This window comes from Lycium barbarum, chromosome 3 (assembly GCF_019175385.1).
Source record: "Lycium barbarum isolate Lr01 chromosome 3, ASM1917538v2, whole genome shotgun sequence".
NCBI classification, from domain to species: domain Eukaryota; kingdom Viridiplantae; phylum Streptophyta; class Magnoliopsida; order Solanales; family Solanaceae; genus Lycium; species Lycium barbarum.
The window spans coordinates 133,245,920-133,268,841 of NC_083339.1; the positions used below are offsets into that span (position 1 = coordinate 133,245,920).

At 33.1% G+C, this 22,922-nt stretch overlaps 1 protein-coding gene across 2 annotated transcripts; it reads right to left on the bottom strand.

The window, feature by feature from the left end:
* Window positions 1-8,510: 8,510 nt before the first annotated feature.
* LOC132632656 (RINT1-like protein MAG2) lies at window positions 8,511-16,783 on the bottom strand. Of its 2 annotated transcripts, XM_060348677.1 has the most exons (4): window positions 16,288-16,783; window positions 15,676-15,762; window positions 10,874-10,977; window positions 8,511-10,796 (listed from the first exon to the last, which is right to left on the bottom strand). In XM_060348677.1, the coding sequence occupies exons 1-4, from the start codon at window positions 16,577-16,579 to the stop codon at window positions 8,898-8,900; spliced, it is 2,382 nt and encodes a 793-aa protein (XP_060204660.1). In that variant the 5' UTR covers window positions 16,580-16,783; the 3' UTR covers window positions 8,511-8,897. The 2 variants fall into 2 exon arrangements, with proteins under 2 accessions (XP_060204660.1, XP_060204661.1); XM_060348678.1 differs by lacking the exons at window positions 15,676-15,762; window positions 16,288-16,783 and adding an exon at window positions 12,917-12,945.
* Window positions 16,784-22,922: the final 6,139 nt, after the last annotated feature.

The following is a 22,922-nucleotide window of genomic DNA, read 5'->3' on the forward strand; positions in this document are numbered from 1 at the left end:
AACAAGATATATTAACTTGGACAAAACTAAAATAGATAAGCTTCTGTAACCATTTAAATTAGACAGATGGTGTGAGAATTTCATATTGAAAAAACTGATCAATATTTTGGGTAGTGAAGTTCTCAATCTGCAAGCAATTGAGTTGACATATTTGTTCATTTTTTTCCTCACTGGTAAATGAATACATATTCAAGCAATCTGGTCTTTGCAGACGTATGTTTCTTCCTATTGAGTTGTTGCCTACCTACTTTTCACGTCTTTTTCCTCCAAATGAAAAATGTGGAAGCCATTCAGAGAAACGACTATGATAAACTGGTGACAAGTTCCTCAAGAATCGGAAGGGCTTGACATTGAGGAAAAGGAAATTTATGAACAAAGCTGTGAAGAGGCCGATTGGATGTGTCCTAATGCCTAATCATCACCTCTGCTTTCTTGTTTTATGACTTCCTCCGTTCCATTTTACATGAAACTATTTCCTTAATAATTTGTTTAAAACAACAACAACAATAATAACATATCGAGTGTAATATCTCAAGTCAGGTATAAGAAGGGTAGTGTGTACGCAACTTTACCCTTATCTTGTTTTAAAAAATGATATATTTTTTAATATGTGAATACAATTTAACGAGTCAATTCCTCAAATGGTCACTCAATTTAAGCAAATTATTTAGTAAAGTCATTTATCTATCCTTTGTTCCACCTATGATCATTGAAGTTTATACACGTCTTACAAAGTAACAATGGCTAAAAGTCACTTTACAAATAAAAAGAAAAAGGATCAAAGTACTCCCTTAAGTTTGAATTTTTATCTAAAATAGTCTTTTCTTTAACATAAAAAACTAGGGATAACTATATAGCTTAACTAATATTTAGTAGCTATAGTTTAAAATAATTACATTTCATAGCTAATAATTATATGTTAAATACAACTTATAGCTATATATATATAAAAGTAAAATACCCCATCCTCCAACCCAATCCTCCCATCTCTCTCTCCCCTCTCTTCCACCCTTGCTCTGCCGCCGGCCACCACGATCTTTCTCTGGCGAACTTTTATGGGCAGATCTGACCGGAAATCAATCAGAGAAGTACCATTTGGTACACTATGGCCTTACAATTGGGCGCCATTTTTGTTCCTTCAGTTATGTTCAAGTTCTATGGTCTAACTCTTCAATAGCTCCTTTTTCTTTTTCCCCATTACTTCTTTTTATCTCTTTTCTTGTTTAGACATTGTATGACTAATACTTCGTATACATATGCTGATTGTTTTACTCTGTAGTCCTCTTTTCTTGGGCGAGTTACAAAACATCTTCCGTCGTCCCATAAACAAAGTTCAACCATAGTTCGTTCTTTCATCTTTGGGGCCTTCCATCCTTATCCGGCAAACTTTGACGGTCAGATTTGGTCAAATCTTTGCCGGATCTGACCGGATATACATCAGATCTTCACCGTCAACAAGTATTGCTTTGTCGGAGTCTGGCCGCCGGTAGCTTTTCCGGTATCTAATCTGAAAAATCACATTTCTTTTTCAGAGTATTCATTAATTTTTAGCATACAATTCATTGTATTCATTAATTTTTTCGCTGTATTTGTTGTATATTTGTCATGTATACAATTTTTTTCGCTTGTATTTGTTAATTTTTTGGTGTATCTATGTTGTATACAGTATTTTTCGCCTGTATCTGTTGTATACATATCGAAAAATATGATGCATTTGTGTAATTATTGGTGTATATGTATTCAACTTTTTACTTGTTGTATTCATGAATAAAATAAGCCAATTTATGAATACAGGTAAATATTTCATGAATACAGTGGGAAAAAAATTATTTTAGTCATGAATACAACGAAAATAAAAATTGAATACAGCGAAAAAAATGAATACAGCAAACAAAAAAGTAGCTAAGAGTTGTAAATAAGCAAAATGTTGCTATGCCAGATTTTTAACCCTTAAAATGTAGTCATTTATGAAATTTTCCCAAAAAACTAAGAACATTTTAATGATACAAAATAGTACAATTTTAGTTCAACTCTAATTGTGGTATTAAGTAACGAAACACATAAAAAAATTATGACTAAAAAAAAAAGAATATAAAATAGCATATATGTACTCTATTTGCTTGAAAACTTAGGAGTTCAACAATAAAATAATGTTTTCTACTTATTCATTTTATGAGTAATCTTTATTTTGATAAAATATTTTAAATTAGTTGTTAGTTTCTTCTACAGTAGAAATTATTATCAGGACATTCATATTAATAAGGAAGACGATGAACTCCTTCAAACAAAAAAAAACTAGGTCCTAATCGAAAAAAAAAAAACATATGTAAAGATTAATCATAAAGAGTTTTCGTAAAGAAAAAAAAAACATAGATGCATCTAGAAAGAAATCATCATAGTAATATAAATCATTCGACATCACATAAAATAAGGAGATTGTATATCATCATTGTGTACTAAACTTTTTTGAAGTTTTCAAATATTATTTTTGTCAATCTTGTAATATCATTTGGGTGAAAATTATTTCCCCCCTACAACCCTGCTAAAAAAATTAAATAGCTCTCACAACTTCGGGCAATAGTTGTTCCTCCCTTTGTCTCATTTAAAAATTTTAGTACCTATTTTACCCTCTACGTTAACACTCTTCATTTCTTTTTTACTTTTAAACATTATGATTTGTTTCTTTTCTTTTTTAATCTATATTATGAACTTACCTATATGAAGAACGCAATCTAATTTATAAAGTAAGAAAGTGAAAAATAGTTGGAGGACTATTACTGTTTGGTGTTAAAAAATAAGGGATGTTTTAACTCAAAGTCCAAACTTAAGGGACTACTTTGACCCTTTTTCTTTTGTTTTTAAAGTGACTTTTGACCCTTGTTACTTTATAAGGCAAATGCATAAACTTCAATGACCATATGAGGAATAAAGAAAAGATAAATGACTTTAGTAGGTAATTTCCTTAAGTTGAGTGACTATATAAGAAATTGACTCCAATTTAACTTTAAACTTTTCATGTTGCCTGTCATGTGCTTTTATGGTCAGAGATTTCTCTTTAGTGTTGTTGCCTTCATTTGGATTTGAACTTGAGACCTCATGATTCTCAATTCACATCATTGACTATTAGGTCACACCCTTAATTAGGTGATGTAACCACATAAATCTCATGGCGTGTTTAAGATTATAAGGTCCAAAAATATTTTGAATTTCCTTAAATTTCGTATATAGTTAAACTAAGTCGTATAAGAATTGAAATATAGAGGGACAAGGTCATTTTACTACTTAATTGTCGTGATTAAATTAACTTTTCTAGAGTATAATAGGCGCTCATGGTGTGTTTAAGATTATAAGGTCCAAAAATATTTTGAATTTCCTTAAATTTCGTATCTAGTTAAACTAAGTCGTATAAGAATTGAAATATAGAGGGACAAGGTCATTTTACTACTTAATTGTCGTGATTAAATTAACTTTTCTAGAGTATAATAGGCGTTATTTTGATACTAGGTACACAAAACAAAACAAAACAAAGAAGAGAGTTACGCTGATGTGACAAAACATGAGAAGAGAGGATGAATGACAACCTTAAGCAACGCATGCAACATAAGTTCCGTATGAATGCGCCATTTAAGGCAATCGCTGACCCGTGACTCATTTTTTCCCTGCAAAATTTTTCTGATTGGTTGTTTCAGCTCTTGGCCTTATTTACCAAACAACCAATTTCCTAGAACTACTTTTTTCTTCAACCACCAAATTTTCGGCAAATGTGTTTCTGTTTCTTCATGCATGAATTGTACTAGGAGCAACAGTGGACCATTGGTGATTAGAAAAGATTGGATTGCCACGTGGGGTAGCTAAAACTGTTTTGGTTCTGATGTGGACACCACATCAGCTCTCAATTTTAATTTACCAATGTTTCCTTGGCTTTTTTCTATCTTTTGTGGGCACGGCAGGGAACTTAAAAATGTTCAGAACATGTACCGACTATGTGGCCCATTTAAAAAAAAAATTGGCATTTAGTCTTCGAAATTCATTGGTCGGAATAGAAATCGGACGTTTTCTGGCTTCGAAATTTCAAATCTCTTTATTTATCAGAATTTTTTTATTTAAATTATTTGACTTGGACAGGGTATTTAATCCATATTGTCATTCCTATATCCAGAGGAGTATGTTTGTGGGGAAATAATTTCTTAGATGTATTGTCACATTAATTAATTCAGATTTGCATCAGGTAATTAGTAAAACGTTCATTACAAAAAGATTCTAGATAGCCCCCTAAACTTTATCACATTTCCTCATGGCTATCTAAACCTAAGTTTGTTTCAATTTAATACCTAAACTACTCCGAATTTGTACCATATAGGCACCTTTTTTACAATCAGCAAAAAATATAATATGTTTGTACCACACTCGCGATGACGTGGCAAAATGACCAATTAAATGACGACATGTGGCAGATTGTCCAAAAAATTATTAAAAAAAGAATTGAGTTAAAAAATAAAAAAATACCTTATTCTAACCTAACCAGCCACAGTGGCCGCCACCCACCCAAACGCTTCCCCTACTATTCCATCAAACCCACCCCACCCAAACCCCTCCCTCTCCCTTTACCATCAACTGTAGCAATCCCACTGTAGGAACCAACCTTCCTCCTTCCATTTTTTTTTTTTTTTTGATCTTTCTCAAGCAGATTAAATATCAAGTGGTTATCCAGATTGACGATGGCTTACAATAGATGTCTAACATTGCATTGCAAATAATTCTGAATGCCAAACTTAGTTTGGGCACTTGATGGGTAATAATTACGAATCAGAAATGACATTTGCATTGAGCATTGCCAGCTGAACTTTGCTTAAATAGTCCTTTTGCAACCCAGTAGAAGATGGAGTCACGCCGGAAAAAATAAAATTTCACCAGGGAAAATTATATTACCCAAATTTAATGTTTCTTTTACTTGGAGAGAAAACAAGGAAAATGGGTTGAGTTTAAAAGTATAATTGGAGAGAGAAGTGGAAAAGAATTGGATGGAGAGAGAAAGATGAGGGGAAGGATTGAGGAGGACTGTCTTCCTCTCTTTATCTTTTAATTAATTGTTTTTTTTTAATTATTTAGGTTATGTTGGCTATTATTAGGTGTATAAGATGGGGGAAAAATATTATTTGAATTCGTTTCACGCGCTTCAAGAGGGTGAAGAATACGTTTTTGGCGACCTTAGCAAAAAGTATCTAAGTGGTTCAAATGTGTACTAGTTTATGTATCTAATTGGAATAAGCTTAGATTTAGATAGCCACGAAGAAAATGTGATAAAGTTTAGGGAGCTGTCTATGACTTTTGCCTTTTTAAAACTTCTGGTTAAGAACGGAGAAATATTACTCATTCTATCACACTCCTAGTTGGTATAGTTATCCTATACTACATAGCATCTGCTTTCCACTGTCGAAGAGTCGGTGATATGACTGATGTTACAACTCCCAAGCGTACTAGCAAATTCTAGATTCTAATTCAGAATTCCAAATCATAAATCTGCTTTCCACTATCGAAGAGTCGATGATATGACTGATGTTACAACTCCGAAACGTACTAGCAAATTCTAGATTCTAGTTCAGAATTCCAATCTTATGATTTTGACTTTGCTATCAGTACTATGAGGGGCAGCTTAATACACTGGGTGGCCTAAAGCCAAAATACAAAAGAGGCTACAATAAATTTTATATATTTTATTTGATGTTTACTTTAATAGATTTTTAAATTGAAAGATGGTTAATTATATTTTGACGATGTCATTTTTCTCAATTTACAATATAGTCTATTCGTGAGATATTATTGATCTTAAGTAAGATCTAGCTCATTGGTTTAATTTTGAAAACTTAGGAAATTCTTACAAAAACATTTAAAAAATTCTACAAGCAATAGTAACATTTTAAATACAGAATATACCAATAAGAGTATCATCTTTTGCTTATATATTTTTTTCTATTACGATAATTTTAAAAGTAGATTAAAATTATCAATATTACAGTGGCTATTGGGTTGCAACCCTTTTCCGGACCCTGCTAACACAGGACGATTTCTGCAACGGGCTGCCCCTTTACTATGCTTTAAATGACATTCAAGGTTATCTAATCGTTTAATAATTGCTTAGCTTGAGCTTGAAAAATGTCTGAAAAACACTCAAAATTTTGAAAAAGATCTTATAAAGCCAAAGTTATAAACAAGATTGATTAAATTTAAGGTGAATTAGATTACATTAAGAAGTAAAAAAAATATTATCTACACCTTTCAATTGTAATTGCAGCAATTATATTTTCTAAAAGTAGCATAACTTTGAAATATATGTGTGTAACAATGATAAAATAGTGAAAACAAATAATTAAAAAGATTTCTTTTATGACTAACTAGAGAACCCAATCAGATGTACCATAATTTATACATATACTCTGAGTATATAGTTACAATAAATTATACATATAATATGAGTGATTTTGGGGCCTTAATATGGTTGGGGCCTACACCTAAAGCCGGCACTGAGCACTATGTGCAATTTCCACCTCACCAACTAACTAAGACAGACCACCTAGTGGCTAGTGGTAGAGTCCGGAACCTATATGACCCGATAAAAGACACATTGAATCAAAATATTACAAGGAAAAAAAAAGTAACATCAAAGTACCTTCAGCGTACTTTTTTGTGCGTTATATAAAAATGAGTTAACCTCTAACATCTGTTATCCGAGCTTTTTTTTTAAAAAAAAAAAAAAAAACACTTGCGTAATGCAGCAAAAAAGTGCGCTATGCACAGCACTCAAAATTTTCTAAACCTTAAACAATACGGTTAAGCTTGTGTTGCCTTTTTGTTGTCAAAATGCTCGTGTTATGATAGTAATAATTAGGCAAACATGTGTATTCCTATTCAAACCACTCTGTATCACTTTTTTAGTTGACTTCTAATATCCTATAGAATTTTAGTTATCTGTAATATTTTGAATATTAGTTAAAGTTTAATTATTATAGTTTTATCCAACAGTGAAATAATTTTTCAAAGTAATTTTTTATTTTCAAAGGGCATAAAAGTCGATCAATATTTTGAGGATATTTTTTCTGGTCAACAGTTAGCGTTTAATATTCATGTTAATTAGTTTCAGAAATCTTTATAATACAACAACAACAACAACAACAACAACAACATATCCAGTTGAATCCCACAGTGGGGGTCTGGAGAGGGTTAAATGTACGCAGACCTTACCCCACCTTGGTAGGGAAGCTGTTTCCGAAAGACCCTCGGCTCAAAAGAAAATAATTAAATCTTATATTTTTTATTGTCTTAAAAAATAATTAGAATTATTTTCTATAAAGAAAGTAAGACAGTTAAATTGATAGGGAAGGGATATTATTTTTTCTAAGCATAAGCTAAGTGTTATATTTTTTGTTGTCATAGATAATGATTATAATTATTTTCTGAATCTTATATCTTCGATTGTTTTAAAAAAAAAATGATTAATTATAAAAAGAAAAGGGATACAGTTAAATTGATATAAAAGGGATATTATTTTTTCTAAGCATAATTTAAGTATTATATTTTTGTTGACTTGGAAAATGATTATAACTCTTTTCTAATATGTTTTTGGTTGTCTTAAAAAATAATTAATCATTTTCTATAAAAGAAAGCAAGACAGTTAAATTGATACAGGTGAAATATTATTTTCTGTAAGCATAAGCTAAGTCTGGAAAATAATTATAATCATTTTCTATGCCAACTAAAAAATATAATGATGGTTTAAATTTTAAAAAAATTAACAAACAGTTTAATTCAGCCGAAGAATCTGTGAGGATATTCACTCAGCTTCTTCTTTTCTCTAATAATGGTTTAAATTTTTAAAATTCACAAACAGCTTAATTCAAGGAGCGCAATCATTAGTTCTTCAGGGCTGCCTCATTGTGTTCATACCAAAGAGTCTATTGTAACCTTGGTTTTGAGCAAGTGCTTCATCTCTGCTGCAGCCAATACTTGCATATTGTGAACTTTTTAGCCGTTTACAAAAGGAAACTTTAAAATAACGAATATATTTGTATTTGAGGTTGGCTTTTGTTTATTGGGTCTGAAAATAGTTAAATAACAGAAAAAGTCTTTCTTTAAAAAGAAAGAGTTAATAATAGACTGAAACTAAAAAGGAATCGCCAAATATCAAGGGGGTGAGGGGGGTGGCGTGGGGTTAAGATGGTTGTGCTGTGCTTTGAGAAAAGTCATCTGGCTTCGTTTTGTTTAAACAACACACAGAAAAGGATATTATTCTAAGTCAAAATATGTCTTTTTCATGAAGAAGTTGTTATCAAATCCAACAGCAATATAAACAGGCCAAAAGAGAGAACAAAAGGAAGAAAGAGTGAAAAGAGCGCTCTGAGTATTATTAGTTAACCTCTCAACAATTTTCTTAGAAGTACTTTTATCATCAACCGATAGATTTGAGTTCTACTCATGAGAAATAAGTAGGACTAGAGTGAAACAAAGGCTTGCAGTCGACCAAAACCAGTTTATTTCTTGCTATCCTGCAAATTCAACATACCAACAGAACGCAAAATAGTTACTGATTTATCTTAAATTCCAATCTTTATACCGATGTAAAAACGGCCTTTCAGAGTCACTTCTAAATGAAACGAAAAAGAATCATATTTTCCAAAGAAAGATAAATCAGGATGATACTAAGCCTATTGCAATATACAGTTTTATTCCCCAGCGATTTGCTGGTGAAACATACTTCATCCTCTAAAATACAGTTCACTGAAGAAAATGTGAGCATAATTAAAACTATGAGAATCAAAACCGAATACTCCATGTTTCTATACTGACTTTGGTAAAACTCTACCGGAATATTCCAAAACTAAAACTTATACATGGGACAAGATTTATATCCTATTCTTTGCTACTTTTTCTGTCTCGGCTGCTGTCAAATGCCTTACCTTGTTCTCTTTTAACCATATTTCACCTCCTACCAAACAATTCTGGAGCTGCTTCTTTCCCATTTTCAATAGCTTCAGACCTTCACTCAATTTGGGGAAGAAACCCTCAGGTCTTAAACACCAAGCTCCAAACACCCCGAATAAAACTGCCAAATCATTGCTAAGCCTCTCAACTCCGCCGTCAGAAAACTTAGCATTGGTCATCAAAATACCATTAAAAATTAACTTGTCTAGCCCAGGGGCCAAACTTCTCCAGACCCCAACAAAGTCCATTCTGTTCAAACCTTCTTCAAGTACTGACATCTTTCCTTGCAGATAATCTAATGCCCCAACAAAAGACTGGGATACCATCCACCCTTCTTCACCTTTTTCCTGCCACTGCTTCTTGTTCTTTAGATAATCTCTGCAGCAAACATCGAATCCCCTCAAAACAACCGTAGACAGCTTCTCAACCCACCTTGTTCTAAATTCTTCCAACTTCTTTGTTTCTTCATAAAGAATTCCATTTCCAGATGATTCCTCTGAACCAAAACCATTTCCATCCGTAGATGTGTCCAACTGAGTAACCTGGTCCAGCCCCAACTCAAGAAAAAAGATATCTTCGCACCATTCCTTTAAAAGAGACTCAAAATAACGTGCAGCATTTACAGACTTAGCAACTTTCATCAAAGCATCATTATCTGTCAAGGCAGTTAACCCTTCAGCTTCTTGGCACCTGAAAAGCAAACAGCCCAAAAACCTGTGTATTATTGGTGCCCCACTCAATTTCAAAAATCTTGAACGCAACTGTATGCTAGGCAGTGATCGACAGCGATCAATAACAGACGAAAAACGCTGATGAAAGGCACTGGCAATCGCTGGAGACTTGCTGTCTTCTTGGGCTGATAGAACAGAAACTCCATGCGTCGACCAACTTCTTTCATTCTCAATCTCAGGTTTCAATTTATCAAATGCATCAGTAAGCTCTATATCAGCCCACAAGTCAAGCCAATCAGGCCTGTCAATAAATACAGAAAATGATGAAAGTTTCTCTAGTTTTCCATCTTCCTGCAAAGAAAACAAGATACCCGAGTGTGAAGCAAGAGTTTGGACTCGCTTATCAAATGCTATCATCTGATCAATAAGATGGAGCCAGGATATCCTAGCCTGCGAGTGCATTCCACTTGTGCTCTCTTCATCCACCAGCTGACTAGCATACATGGGAAATATTTCTTTTGCCAAGTACGTTGATAGAGAAGTACCCATAGCTGAGATCCATTCTTCTCTGCAACTGTAACCTGACAGCATCGCCTCATCCACCAGTGGCTGAAGTAACTCGTCCATGGAATCAACATAATCCCGAGTCACCTTGTATACAAGGGCAAATATGTACTCTGGTTTATCAACCCACTTGGAGAAGTGGCGCTGAGATGCAATTGATATAGGATTGACAAGCTCTTCAATGGCCCAAAGTGGCTGGTTCAACACAATTTCTCTATTCTGTCCCTCAAGTTGACGAGATTTTCTTTGCCGCTGCAGTTCCTGCAGACTGCACAATGCTAGAAAACTTTCACAATATTGTTGTTTAAGGTTCCCTTTCATTGTGAAAAGTGGATTCTGGACATCAGTTGACCCCTTTGACTCTGGGCCTAAGGAATTTAAAGTGGACAGAGGTGGAGGCCAGCCAAGGGAAGTCAGAAGGGATCTGTGATCTGCAATAGCCTGAGGTCTTAAAATGGCTAGAGATCGATCAACTCTATGATCAACTGCTGACACAAGCCGTGTCCACTGAGGATGTGTTTTTGCCACTAATCTTAGTGTGTCTTCAGTTAACTTTAGTGTTCTGATGGCAACAACCCGTATCTCCTGAAAAACAAGAAATTAGAGAAGGATATGCGCAAAATTGTTACAAAATATTACTTCCGATCCAAAAGGGCACTAACTTCTGAACTTTTTGTCGATGGTTCTCTCCTCAGAGTTCTCTTCACGGTGGACGAGACAGCATCTTCGATGTCACCAACCAAAGTATCAAGCTTCAATGCCGTCTCTGGAAATTACAATAAAAGCGGTGGCTAGAATGAAATACTTCCAAACCAAAATGAGTAAAAGATCACCATGTGTAAGGCACAACACAGCTGATATTTATGATAAGCAACACAGCTAAGAGACAAGACAACAAGGATGGGTTGGCACCATGACCTGTAAGTAACCATGTCTCTACAAGGAAAGTATACCTCAGATCAACAATAACTACGCCTCAAACTAGCTGGGATCGGTATAAGAATCCTCACTATCCATATCTCACATTTTGGCCCGTTCATTCAAACATTTAATCATTTAGGTTATCTAATACAAAAGGTTCTTCCATCATGCTACATTTAGTAAAATTATTTACATCCATATAATTCAGATTCCCACCTTTATGAAGGAAAAGATTGGTCAAGTTTACTGAAAACAAACTCAACAAATTAGAAAAGCAAGAAAAGCTTACAAGGAATCCATGGCCCATCCAGCATATAGCAACCATGTCACAATACTTATGCCTCCTCAAGAAAATGTTACTTGTTCAAAGTGCCACTAAATATATGTCAAACTCACTGACATTGTACATCAATGGCACTAGACTTTAAATGCATGAGCTTTCTAAATATTGTTCAATTTAAGATATGAGCAAAACTTGACAGACCAATAGGATATGTCATAAACTTGAAGGCCTCATTCCTTTTAATGATTTTAAAACATAGGTTGAAGATGCCCTTCATCTCATATTGAATGTAAAGCTTTCATCTTGGGACCACGAACGCAGCCCAACAAGAACTTGCATAAGCAACAAGATTTGCAAGAACTGAATTAAGAGATTACATCACTTGCAGACCGTTACCTTTTAACCAAAATCCTCTATATTTGACGGTAGAAACTGTAGAAGGAAAATACTAACTCAAATTTTCCAAAGAAGCGGTGTTATATCTCCTTTGGGGGACAACCTTGAAACGTGAAATAAAAATGAGAAAATATCTTGTTGGTCCGGCACATTATTCTCTTTTGATCAAATGCATTTTCATTCATAAACACGGCCACAACGGCCGTATACAAGAGATATACCAAAAAGTAGAGAATTTACAAAACGATATGATTCTCTACAAACTCCACCCAATCGTCTATACAAGGAGGTCACAATATTTATTGAGTCCTCAAGAAACTGCTAGTTGTTCAAAGTGCCACTACACATATGTCAAGCCCCCAATGACATTGTACATCCATGGCACTAGAGTTTAAATGCGCGAGCTTTGCTATATATTGTTTAATTTAAGATATGAGCAAAACATAATTAACTGAAAAGGTATGTGTTAAACGTGAAGATGCCCTCATTACCTTTTACTAATTTATAATAAAGTAAAAAGTTGAAGATGCCCTCCATTTCGTATTGAATGTAACGTTTTTCATCATGGAACCACGAATGCAGCCCAGCGAAAACTTCCATAAGCAACTAGGTTCGCAGAAACTCGATAAGAAAATGTTACCTTTTAAACAAAATCCTCTATTTTTGTCAGCAGAAAACTCTCCTAGTGTAGAAGGGAAAAAAAACTCGAATATTCCAAAGAAGCACTGCTATATCTCCTTTAGGGAGGACAATGTTGAAAGTTGAAACAAACATGAGAAAGTAGCTTCTTTATAGATTTTCTCCAGTGCAAAAAGTTATTAGCGTTTAGCTTTTAACAGAGCCATGTCCAAGTATTTGCATTGATGTTAGAGGTGCTCCTTTTATCCCCTCAATGACAAGGCCAACCAGAAGTTGGTGGGAGTTAAAAGAGAGAGTAAACTATATATATCAACTATGCCTCAACATCAAATTAGTTGAGATTGCATATATGAATCCGCTCTATTCATTCCTCTCTATGCAGATCCATTTCATTCTAATGTAGGCATCTTTCCACTATGAGAACTGTGTCAAACAATAATCTATATTCAGCTAGAGCAGCGATTACCTCCTTTTATCATAAACTTCAAGCACGGGCTAAGTCGGTATCCTTGGTCCACAACGTTTTACCTAAATTGACCAACTTACCCTCAGGTTAACAATATTTTAAATATACTATTAGAACAAAAGAATATGTGGCTTAAAATTTTTAAACAAAAAGAAAAGGACAAAGGCACTCTACCAACTTTAACATTCACTTTAGGCTCAAGCATGTCCTACTGCAACGCAAAAAATATCCACGAATTCAACTTCTAAGACATGACTTCCAAACATATCAGATGCAAACATCCTTGTCTATAATGAAATCTTCTCATCAGAACCATTTCCCTACCTTCCTTCTTCCAACGCCATGTTGTAATGCCTTCTAATCATCTTCAAACAATTGAATACCTATCAATCTCATCTCTCCATGACAAACAATTTCTAAACAAACAATGCCTTCAGGACTGAAGACCTTCAGAATGGTAGCTTTTTGCTCGATTTGAATAATGATCTTCGGAATGAAACCTATTTGTTTCTTTGTTACTCAATCTAGTTATTAAAATGGTATATGACACTCTCTTTGCCATTAAGCTTATCTCACTACTACCAAGCAGATAATATCAAGGTAGAAAAATGAACCTCCTCTGTTAACATTAGGATAAATACACCACCCCAAACCACACAAGAGTAGTCTCTCTCTCAGTCCCTCTCTCTATGAACCATGCTAACATAACCTCAATTTCAATTTCCAAGACCTACATTTCTGTGTTCAATGCGGTGCTGAATGGTTTCTATTCTCAACGTCGGACTTCAAAGAGGTACACCGATAAGTGACAGTGCCTGACAACAAGATATTAGGAATGTGGAGTGCCTTATGCAATTTTTATAGCAATTGGAGTCAAACCGTAATATAACATGTCAATAAGTAGGGTTCATAAAGCTGAGAAGTTGTACTGCTGAAATTTGACAGGAAAGAGCCACAGACAAGAACGATAGTGTTTAAATGGACAACGTGAGAAGTTTGTGTAGATCCTAGAGCCAACTTCTAATGAAAATATTTTAGCTTAAAGGCAGTAACTAATTCTCGTAATAGATGTTTCCAACTTTTGTGTCCTTCAGGATTTTAAGGAACAAAATTTTGACTATCTTACAATATTTATCTCACTATTAGTCTACAACCATAACAACTAAGCTCGATCCTAAACAATTTGAGATAGGGTATATGAATCATCATTGACCATGTTGCTTTATTTAAGCACATCTAACTCCAGTATTTTACTAAATAAAAATTAAAAATAAAAAGTACTAAATATTTCTCTATCATTTCTACTGGCATATAAATCTCTAACATGACTAAAAGACTCCTAAAGAGCATAGGACTAAAGTAGATGTTTTTTTTTTTTTGATGACATGGGAACCCGAGCCGCTACCCTTTGGGTGCGCACAGGGTAAACCCAACTCCTGTGCAATAGCTCGCAAACCACATAGGAGAGGTAACCCGCACTAGGCAAGCCCCGTGCGACGAGCTCGACCCAGAAGGCAAATCCCCTGTTGTCGTTGGCGGGGGGTTTCGAACCTGAGACCTCCATTATGAAAGCCCCATGCTCAGCCAACTGAGCCACCCTTGCGGGTAGGACTAAAGTAGATGTACTAACATGATTCTAAGATATACCCCAATTTAGTATCGCCTATACAATCTATTTCAACCTTCTTTTTTTTAAACTAGTAATATTTCCTTTTCTTCCATTTTTTCCTATTTATTCACTAAGTCTACATGGATACCAAGAGATTGTAGATCTCAGGATTAGTCTGTTTGAACTATTTACTCACAAGTCATGATCCTAGTCATCAGCTCATTCAAGGCCAATCAAGGGGAGAAAATAACTAGTTACTCTTCATCAGTATCCTAGTACTTGATTAAACGTGAAAAAGAATATCAAATAGAGGTAGCCTGGAGCGTCTAATTTTCCCTGCTACCTGAGCATTAAATTTAGCATTTAATCCACCAAAAAGATTTATTTTTTTGATAAGGTACTCCAGCGAAAAGATATTACTTCTGCTAGCAATTGTACCATACCAATATTGTTACCACAGTTTCTTACTTTGGTACTTTATCCAAGTCTTCATCTTCATATGTCAATGAGCAACTGAATTGATTCATGCACACAAATCATCAAGTTCTTTAAGAGGTCAAAACCAGTGCATCTACTAACAATAACCTTTTGAATATAGGTAACCCTAACACCTAATATTTTGCAAAACTAAATGAGTAACCTAAATCGAATCTAAGCTATCTTAGTATTTTTCTTTAGGATTAAAAAAAATTGACATCCGGTCACTATACACATAACCTTAAGATAGCCAACTATGTTTTTGTATACTCAGCTATCATAAATGTGTCTCAATGTCTTGTCATGGTATAATGCCTAGAGAGTTGGTAACATAAGCTGGCTTGATCTGCTCATAGCTTAAAAATAGAAGATTGCAACAAGGTCTTCAATCAGTCATCCAATAACGTGGCAAAATTTGCCAACATGTAAACATAGCTAGATAAAAGAACTAAAACTGACATCTGATATATCTTCTCACACAGATGTACTTAAAGATTATTGCTTCATTCCCCAATAGATTTACAATACATTTCTTCCTTATTGTACTCTGACTTTACTTATTCAATGTATCTTCTGAATATATGTTCATCTATCTTTTTCCCTCATTCTAATTGAGCAACCAAAGAAAACATACACAATAGGCAAGATAACATATTATCTCATGTCAACTCACCTGCATATGTTCGCACAGTATCAACCCTAGCAACCTCCTTAGCCAATGCCGGTAGCTCCTCTCCCAGTACCTTCCCTGATCCTCCATCTACACAAACAAAGTACAGATTTTTACAAGTAATCACACATTAGGAAATCAACAACAACAACATACCCAGTATAGTCCCACAAGTGGGGTCTGGGGAGGGTAGAGCGTACACAGACTTTTACCCCTACCTCGTGGAGATAGAGAGGCTATTTCCAAAAGACCCTCGGCTCGAGTAACATTTAACAAGGAAGTACGAAATACTCCCTCCATCCCAAAAAGATTGTCTTACTTTCCTTTTTATTTTGTCCCAAAAAGATTGGCACATTTCTATATTTAAAAACAATTTAATTTTATGAGATTATTTACAACCACACAAATATCTAAGACTTACACATTTCAAAAGTCTTCATTTATTTCTTAAACTCCGTAACAGAGGGAAGTAATAGAGAAAGCATAACATAGCATTCACAAACAACAGAAAGTAGTAGAGATCGAATGACGAGAATAATGCTAATACTAACTAAGGAAATCAATGAATAAAAGATTGGCAAGTATATGAAAAAACAAATGCAGTTTTTTTTGTACCTGATGAAGAAGAGGAAGAAGCTAAGTGAAGATCTGCTAATTTGGCATCTATATCTCGGAGAAGAACACCAGTTCGATCCGCATGTGAAGCGTGGTTGAAGAGATAGCTACGGAGCTGTGTATTTAGATCCGAAAGGCTTTGATCCAGAGCATGACACTGAGTTCGGAGCTCCGAAAGTAGAGCCGGAGCCTGTTCAAGGTCTTCTTTTGCGTTGAGTTTACCGTTGAGGAAAGAAACGACTGACGTGGATAGAGATGATGGTGGAGGTAGAGTTCGGGTTATCGGGTCCATCGTTGATGCATTCGGATCGCATATGAAGTGAAGTTAATGGCTTTTTTGAGACTTGGAATACATTGAATTGAAATGTGAAAGAGCATCAAGGAGTTTCCGGCACGTTAGTCGTCGGAGAGCGGCGAGAATGTCCCTCTTTTCTTTGGAAAGGAGTTTTGGCCTTTTGCCAGAAGGGAAATTAATGATTTTGGTCCCTGAATTATCGCGCTACTCTAGTTTTAGTACTTTGTGTTGTTCAGCTAATCACATTTAACCTTTCGATGAAACTAAATGTACAATTTTAGTCCATTAAACTAAGGGTCTGTTTGGAAAGCCATCTGGTAATTGGAAATTGGTCTAATTACTAGGTACTACAGCCTAGTATAATTACGAATTTACGATGAGACTTGTTTATTTGTCATTACGTAATTACACGCTTATTGTTTGGTTGCACAAGTGTAATTAGATTAATTTAATTATCAAGATTTAAAAATTATTTTTTGATAAATATGTGCCTTTATGAATGATATTAAATTAGGTATTTAATATACATTTTATTTCTTGAAAATATACTAATCAATTATATATTTGTAACTAATATTGCAAAACATAATTGATATATATTCTTCAAATTAATAATATTTTAATTTATTAACTATAAAAACTAAAACCACACATTTTATAAGAACATCATGGACTGGATGTTTGACAAAAACATTAACATTTATAAATATAACGGCATAACATTATTCAATTTGATTAAAAAAAATCTATCAATTGTATCGAGATACATATTATTTATTGAAACTATAAAATTAAATAATTATAAAACTGCAACTAATATTGTAAAAAAATTGATATATATTTCAAATAATTAATACTTCAATTAAATCAATTAAGGAAAATAGAAGGTAGACGAGAAGATAAGGGGCGAAGGATATTGGAAATTGATTTGGTTAGCTTCAAAAGGAATAAAGGAAGGAGTCGACGCATTGTTTAGCGATTTAATGCTTCCAATTTTGCCGGGTCCCTCGCCCAGGGGCCAGAAAGGGCAACTTCCTTTCCAGCCTTAGGGCGGGCCCAGCCGGGGCTTCCGCAACACCCCATTGCTTACTAGACGGGCAACAGCCCATCCTTTATTGCCAAAAATTCTAACTAAACATACATTTTACAACGTCTCGTACAATATGTTTGACAAAAAATTAATATTTATGGGCGTAATTTCAAATGTTTAATAAAAGGTAATTTATCAATCCTAACATCACTTCACATAGTTAAGTTTGTCTGTAAAGTCGTTCAATAACGAAATCCAAATATAATTACATCTCCGTATAAGTCAAGTTCGTGGACAACTCATTCTTTCTAAGATTAGGAGGTACAATTTTTTAAAAAAAATTAGAATAATAACATAGCTAAGTGAAATAAAATAAAATAAAAATAGATAAGAAAGAAACAAAAGTGAGAGATTGTGTAGAGGCACGTGAAGTAAACGTTGCGAAATGAGAAATTAAAGATGAATAATGTAAAAAGAATTAATATTAAAAAAGAATTTAAAAAGTTTAAATAAAAAAATTAAAAAAGAAAAAAAGAATAGAAATAAAGAATAAATCTAAAATAATAGAAATTAAAATAAAACCCAAAAAAAAAAAAACTTATTATTACACCGTGTAATTACCTGCAGTTCTCACGCCCACCCTGAGAATTGGAGAGTTTAATTACACCCAATTACATGCTGACCAAGTAATTACTTTGTTAGACATACGTGTCAAAATTGTGTAATTACACTCAATTACACTCAAATCCAATTACAGGGTGGCTTTCCAAATAGGCCCTAATGGAAGAAAAACATGTTTGACACGATCTAAGTTAAATATGTAACATAATCTATCATTTAAAGATACTTTTGTGAAAAAAAAAAAAAGGATATTTAAGTTCCGTTAATAAGAAATATTTCCTCTTATATAACTTTCCCCTCTACTGTTTATAAAGAATCTGTTAAATATTAGTAACTTTGTTTAATTTTAGGCATTAATTTAATCTATATCTATATTATAATAAAAGGAGGGTAGTCTAGCTTGATATTAAGTCAAGTGGCGTAATATGAACAAGTCACTTGCAACAAATTCTATTTGTAATTGACATTATTAAATGTACTCACCTAATTTGGTGGATTTGATTGGAGAGATATAATTAATTGATATTCTTGGATCTAATTATAGTCAAGAATACTCCTTTAAATGTTAAGATAATATTACATCAACAACAACAACTCCTCTATGAAAAATAATTGTATATTTGAAAAATAACCCTAATACTTCATTTGAGACACTCATTTCACATTTATAGAAGTGTTAAACGTAGAAGTGTTCTTGTGATATTTTTGGCCACTCCAATATTATGCATTGGCCACGTTGCTTTTTTAAGTTTTTTTGTTCTTTAGTATATTACATACAAAAAGCAATATAATATTTAATATAATTTACTTAAGATTTTAAAGATTTGATGACTTTGAATTATGCTAGGAAAGAAAGCTTTAGATTTGGGCAATTAAAGGACCCATACGATTTCCCACATTTACATTAATAATTAGGTTATTAGATATGACGAAAAAAGATGTAGTATGATCTACTTTTCAAATTAAAAATGAGACGTTATTGTTCAAAGCTTCCAAACGTAACTTGTTGGATTTGATTGGAGAAATATAATTAATTGATATTCTTGGATCTAATTTATAATCAAGAATACTTCTTTAAAAAAGATAAGATATAATATTACATGATAGAATTTAAAAAAACAAAAAAAACTTTAACACCATACAGAAAATTCTTAATACAAAATATAATCTACAGAAAATATTCGAATACTGCATATTATATATCAATTGCACGATTTGATGACTTTAAAAATTTAAAACATTCCAGGCAGCAAAATAGGATCTTAAATAAAATAACTTTATTATAATATAAGTAAGAAACAAAATTAGTCTCGACAATTTTTTTTTAGGTTTGACCTATTAAAGGAAAATTGACAACCCATATAATCTCCTCACTAAATGCAACATTTAATAATAAGGTTATTAGATGTAAGGGAAAAAAAAATACGGTATGATTTGCTTTTCAAATTTAAGATGAGACTTGATTGTTCAAGGCTTCCGAAAGTATGGTAATGATTTTTCTAATTTAACATACAAAGTAAAATAAATTCTTTCCTTTCATTTTAATTAAACACTAAATGAAAAATAAAATATCATGATTGTGGAAATAATATAGGTAAAGGAGGATAGAGATAATTTAACAGAGGGAAAAATTTATTTGCTTTATTGCATATAATACAAAAAATAAAAATTAGAGAAAATTCTACAAATTTTTAACAAAACAATATGTATATCTATTATATATAAGGTAAGAAAAATAATAGTCTTGGGCTATTAAAGGAAAATTGGCGATCCATATGTTTTCTTCACTAAATGCTACAATAGATGTAAGGGAAAAAGTATGTAGTTATGATTTACTTTAATATTTTATATGGATATAAAATTTCTATTTCTTTATATATAAATAAAATAAAAAATGTGTTGGGAAAAAAAGATTTACTTTTGGGCTATTAAAGGAAAATTGGCTACCATATTATTTTCTCACTAAATGCTACATTAAATAATTAGGTAATTATATGTATGGAAAAAATTATGTGACCATGATTTACTTTCAAATTTAAAATGAGACTCGATAGTTCTAGGCACCTCTTATATATACCTTTCCAGTAACACATAAGTTAAATTAGATTTTCTTCCTTTTTTCCGTTTCAAAAGAGGGATCTATCATTATGTATATACATTGGTTAAAAGAATCTCCATTTATTTCAATCTTTTTTTATTTCACTGTGTTTATAGTGCTACAAATGTATAGGAAATGATAAAGATATAGTAATTTTTTTGTGTGATCTGATTGAAGAATGAATGTAATTTATTTCATGTTACATGTATTTTTCTGCTATCCATCATGTTTAGTTATTTGACAGTACTTAATTGTTATCGTAATTTCAAGCCATTATTTGATCTTTTGGTTGATTGTATGTGTTTTTATTGTTGTTTAATGATGGTGATAATTAATCTATTAATCTAAATTTGAGAGAAATATGGATGGATTACCCATAGAAAAGAAGATTGAGGACTTGATAATTTAGCCTGTTAACCCAAGCTTACGAAAAATCATTTTTTTTAAATTAAATAGACAGAAGTGAACAAAAGAAAATTTAATATGAAGTCACATGTCAATGAAACGATATTAAGTAATGGATAATGCAATGACAATAGACAAAATCGTAGAAAAGAGAATATTTCTAAAATTATTTTTTATAGTGTAGATATATTTGGATAAGATTATTCAAACTCAAATCATAACAGACAAAGTTAAAGATAAGAAATATTGAACAACAAAAGAATTTCAAGCCTTGGTAATGTAATGATACCAAGTAATGAATATAACACCTATAACGATAAACAAAGAATACAAACGTCAAAACTTTAATGTAGAAATATAGAGAAATAAGACTTATGTACATATAAAAATATTGAGTATAAACTCAAATAGTTAATACTCACCGCGCATCGCGCGTGTACGTATACTAGTTGAAAATAAAGAGATCTTAGTTGAATAGCGCAAGGATCAAAACTGTTAACGCAGATGATTCAGAACCAAGATTGATATTTTCCCTTTGCAGAATGAATCTTAATTTATTTATTTTTTTTTTTGCGCGGATTGGCCTTCATTTGGGGTGGTCTTTAATTTTGCCCTTCAAATTGGTGGTCTTTAAGTTTTACCCTTCGCCTAATATCCCGAGGTTGTGGGTTCGAACCCCAGCTCAGTAAAAAAAAAAAAAAATTCACAAGGCAGAATTTGCAAATCTGTCCATGCAAAGGTAGAATTTGCAAATATGCCCATGCAAATGCAGAATTTGCATGGACAGAGGCAGAATTCTGCCTTAAGGCCTAAATTCTTGCAAGGCAGAATTTGGGCCTTAAGGGCAAAAGTTAAAAGATTTGAGGGACAAAAATTAAAGGCGCCCCCCCCCCCCCCCCCCCAGCGAAGGGCAATCCTTCAAATTGCCCATCTTAATTTGGATGCCGAAATGGGCTTTTAACAGAAGGGCAACTTTGTCATTATATTTTGTTGTTCGCGTATAGCTAATTCTTGAATTAATATCTCTCGTTTGGATGTGGTGTAAAATTATACCAAGATTTCAATATAAAATTATTCAATAATTCGTCTAAAACGTTTCAGTTTAAGTGTCTTAATTTGACTAGATAAGAAAATAAGGAAGAGTACTCAATCTGAAACTGCGTGTAATGTACTAAAATATCTTTTAAATGTTGTGGTATTAAAGGTAGAATAATATTTTAATATCATGATAATAGTTGCAACTTGCAAGTGTATCTGATGCACAGTAATGACTTAATTTCTCCGATCATTATACTATGTGAAACTATGTGTTCTTGCTGTATGAATGTTCTTAGGTCAGTCTCTGTTGCTATCACATTCCTTAGTTATTTTGTAAAACATAGTGGATTGCGGAAGAACGTTGGCAGGAGAGCTATGGAATAAGGGAGGTAATATCTTTTGCATTTTGGTAATTTTTCACTTCTTCTCAGTTCTCACGATGATATCCTTTTATTTTTCATGTAACATTGATTATTTCAAAAGGTCACCCTTGCCTGGTATATCACTTATATGTTTTTCCTCTTTACTATCCTCTTTTTATAGAGTTGCCTACTTCTTTTAACATAAAGAGAAATTGTATTGAAACCTCTAAAAATTTGCTTTACGAAAGCTAACACTTCATAGTAAATTTCCCTTTTTCCGTTTAATCAGTGAATTTTGGTCAAAGGCAGAAAATCTACAATGGCTCGGGATTCATATATTTAAATGAGAACTAACGCTGATGACATTTGATAATTTGATGATCCTTAAAAGTAGCAGGACGTTTAGCATAAAGCTAAAATTTTGAACGCTGAATTTCCATTAGTAAAACTGAATTCGTCCATGAACCAAGCATAGTGTTCAACTTTGCACTTATTCTTGTGGGTCTTGATTCTGCGAGATTTGTTTCTGAAAACTTTTTCAACTTCACTGTTAGAACTGACTCTGCACAATGGATTTCAAGAATCTAAACTAGTGGACAAAGATTTCAACATTTCCCTGCTTGGAAAAAGACTGTTTATGAATAGGGACACTTGTTTAGGAGACACCAAAAATGAAAAAAAGTTACTCTAAGAAACAAAATGGGATCTGTGCTAGTTAACAGAATGGTCCTACTTTGAACGACAAAAATCTGTATCCAGCATGCTTCACTGTCTTCTGTGTTATAG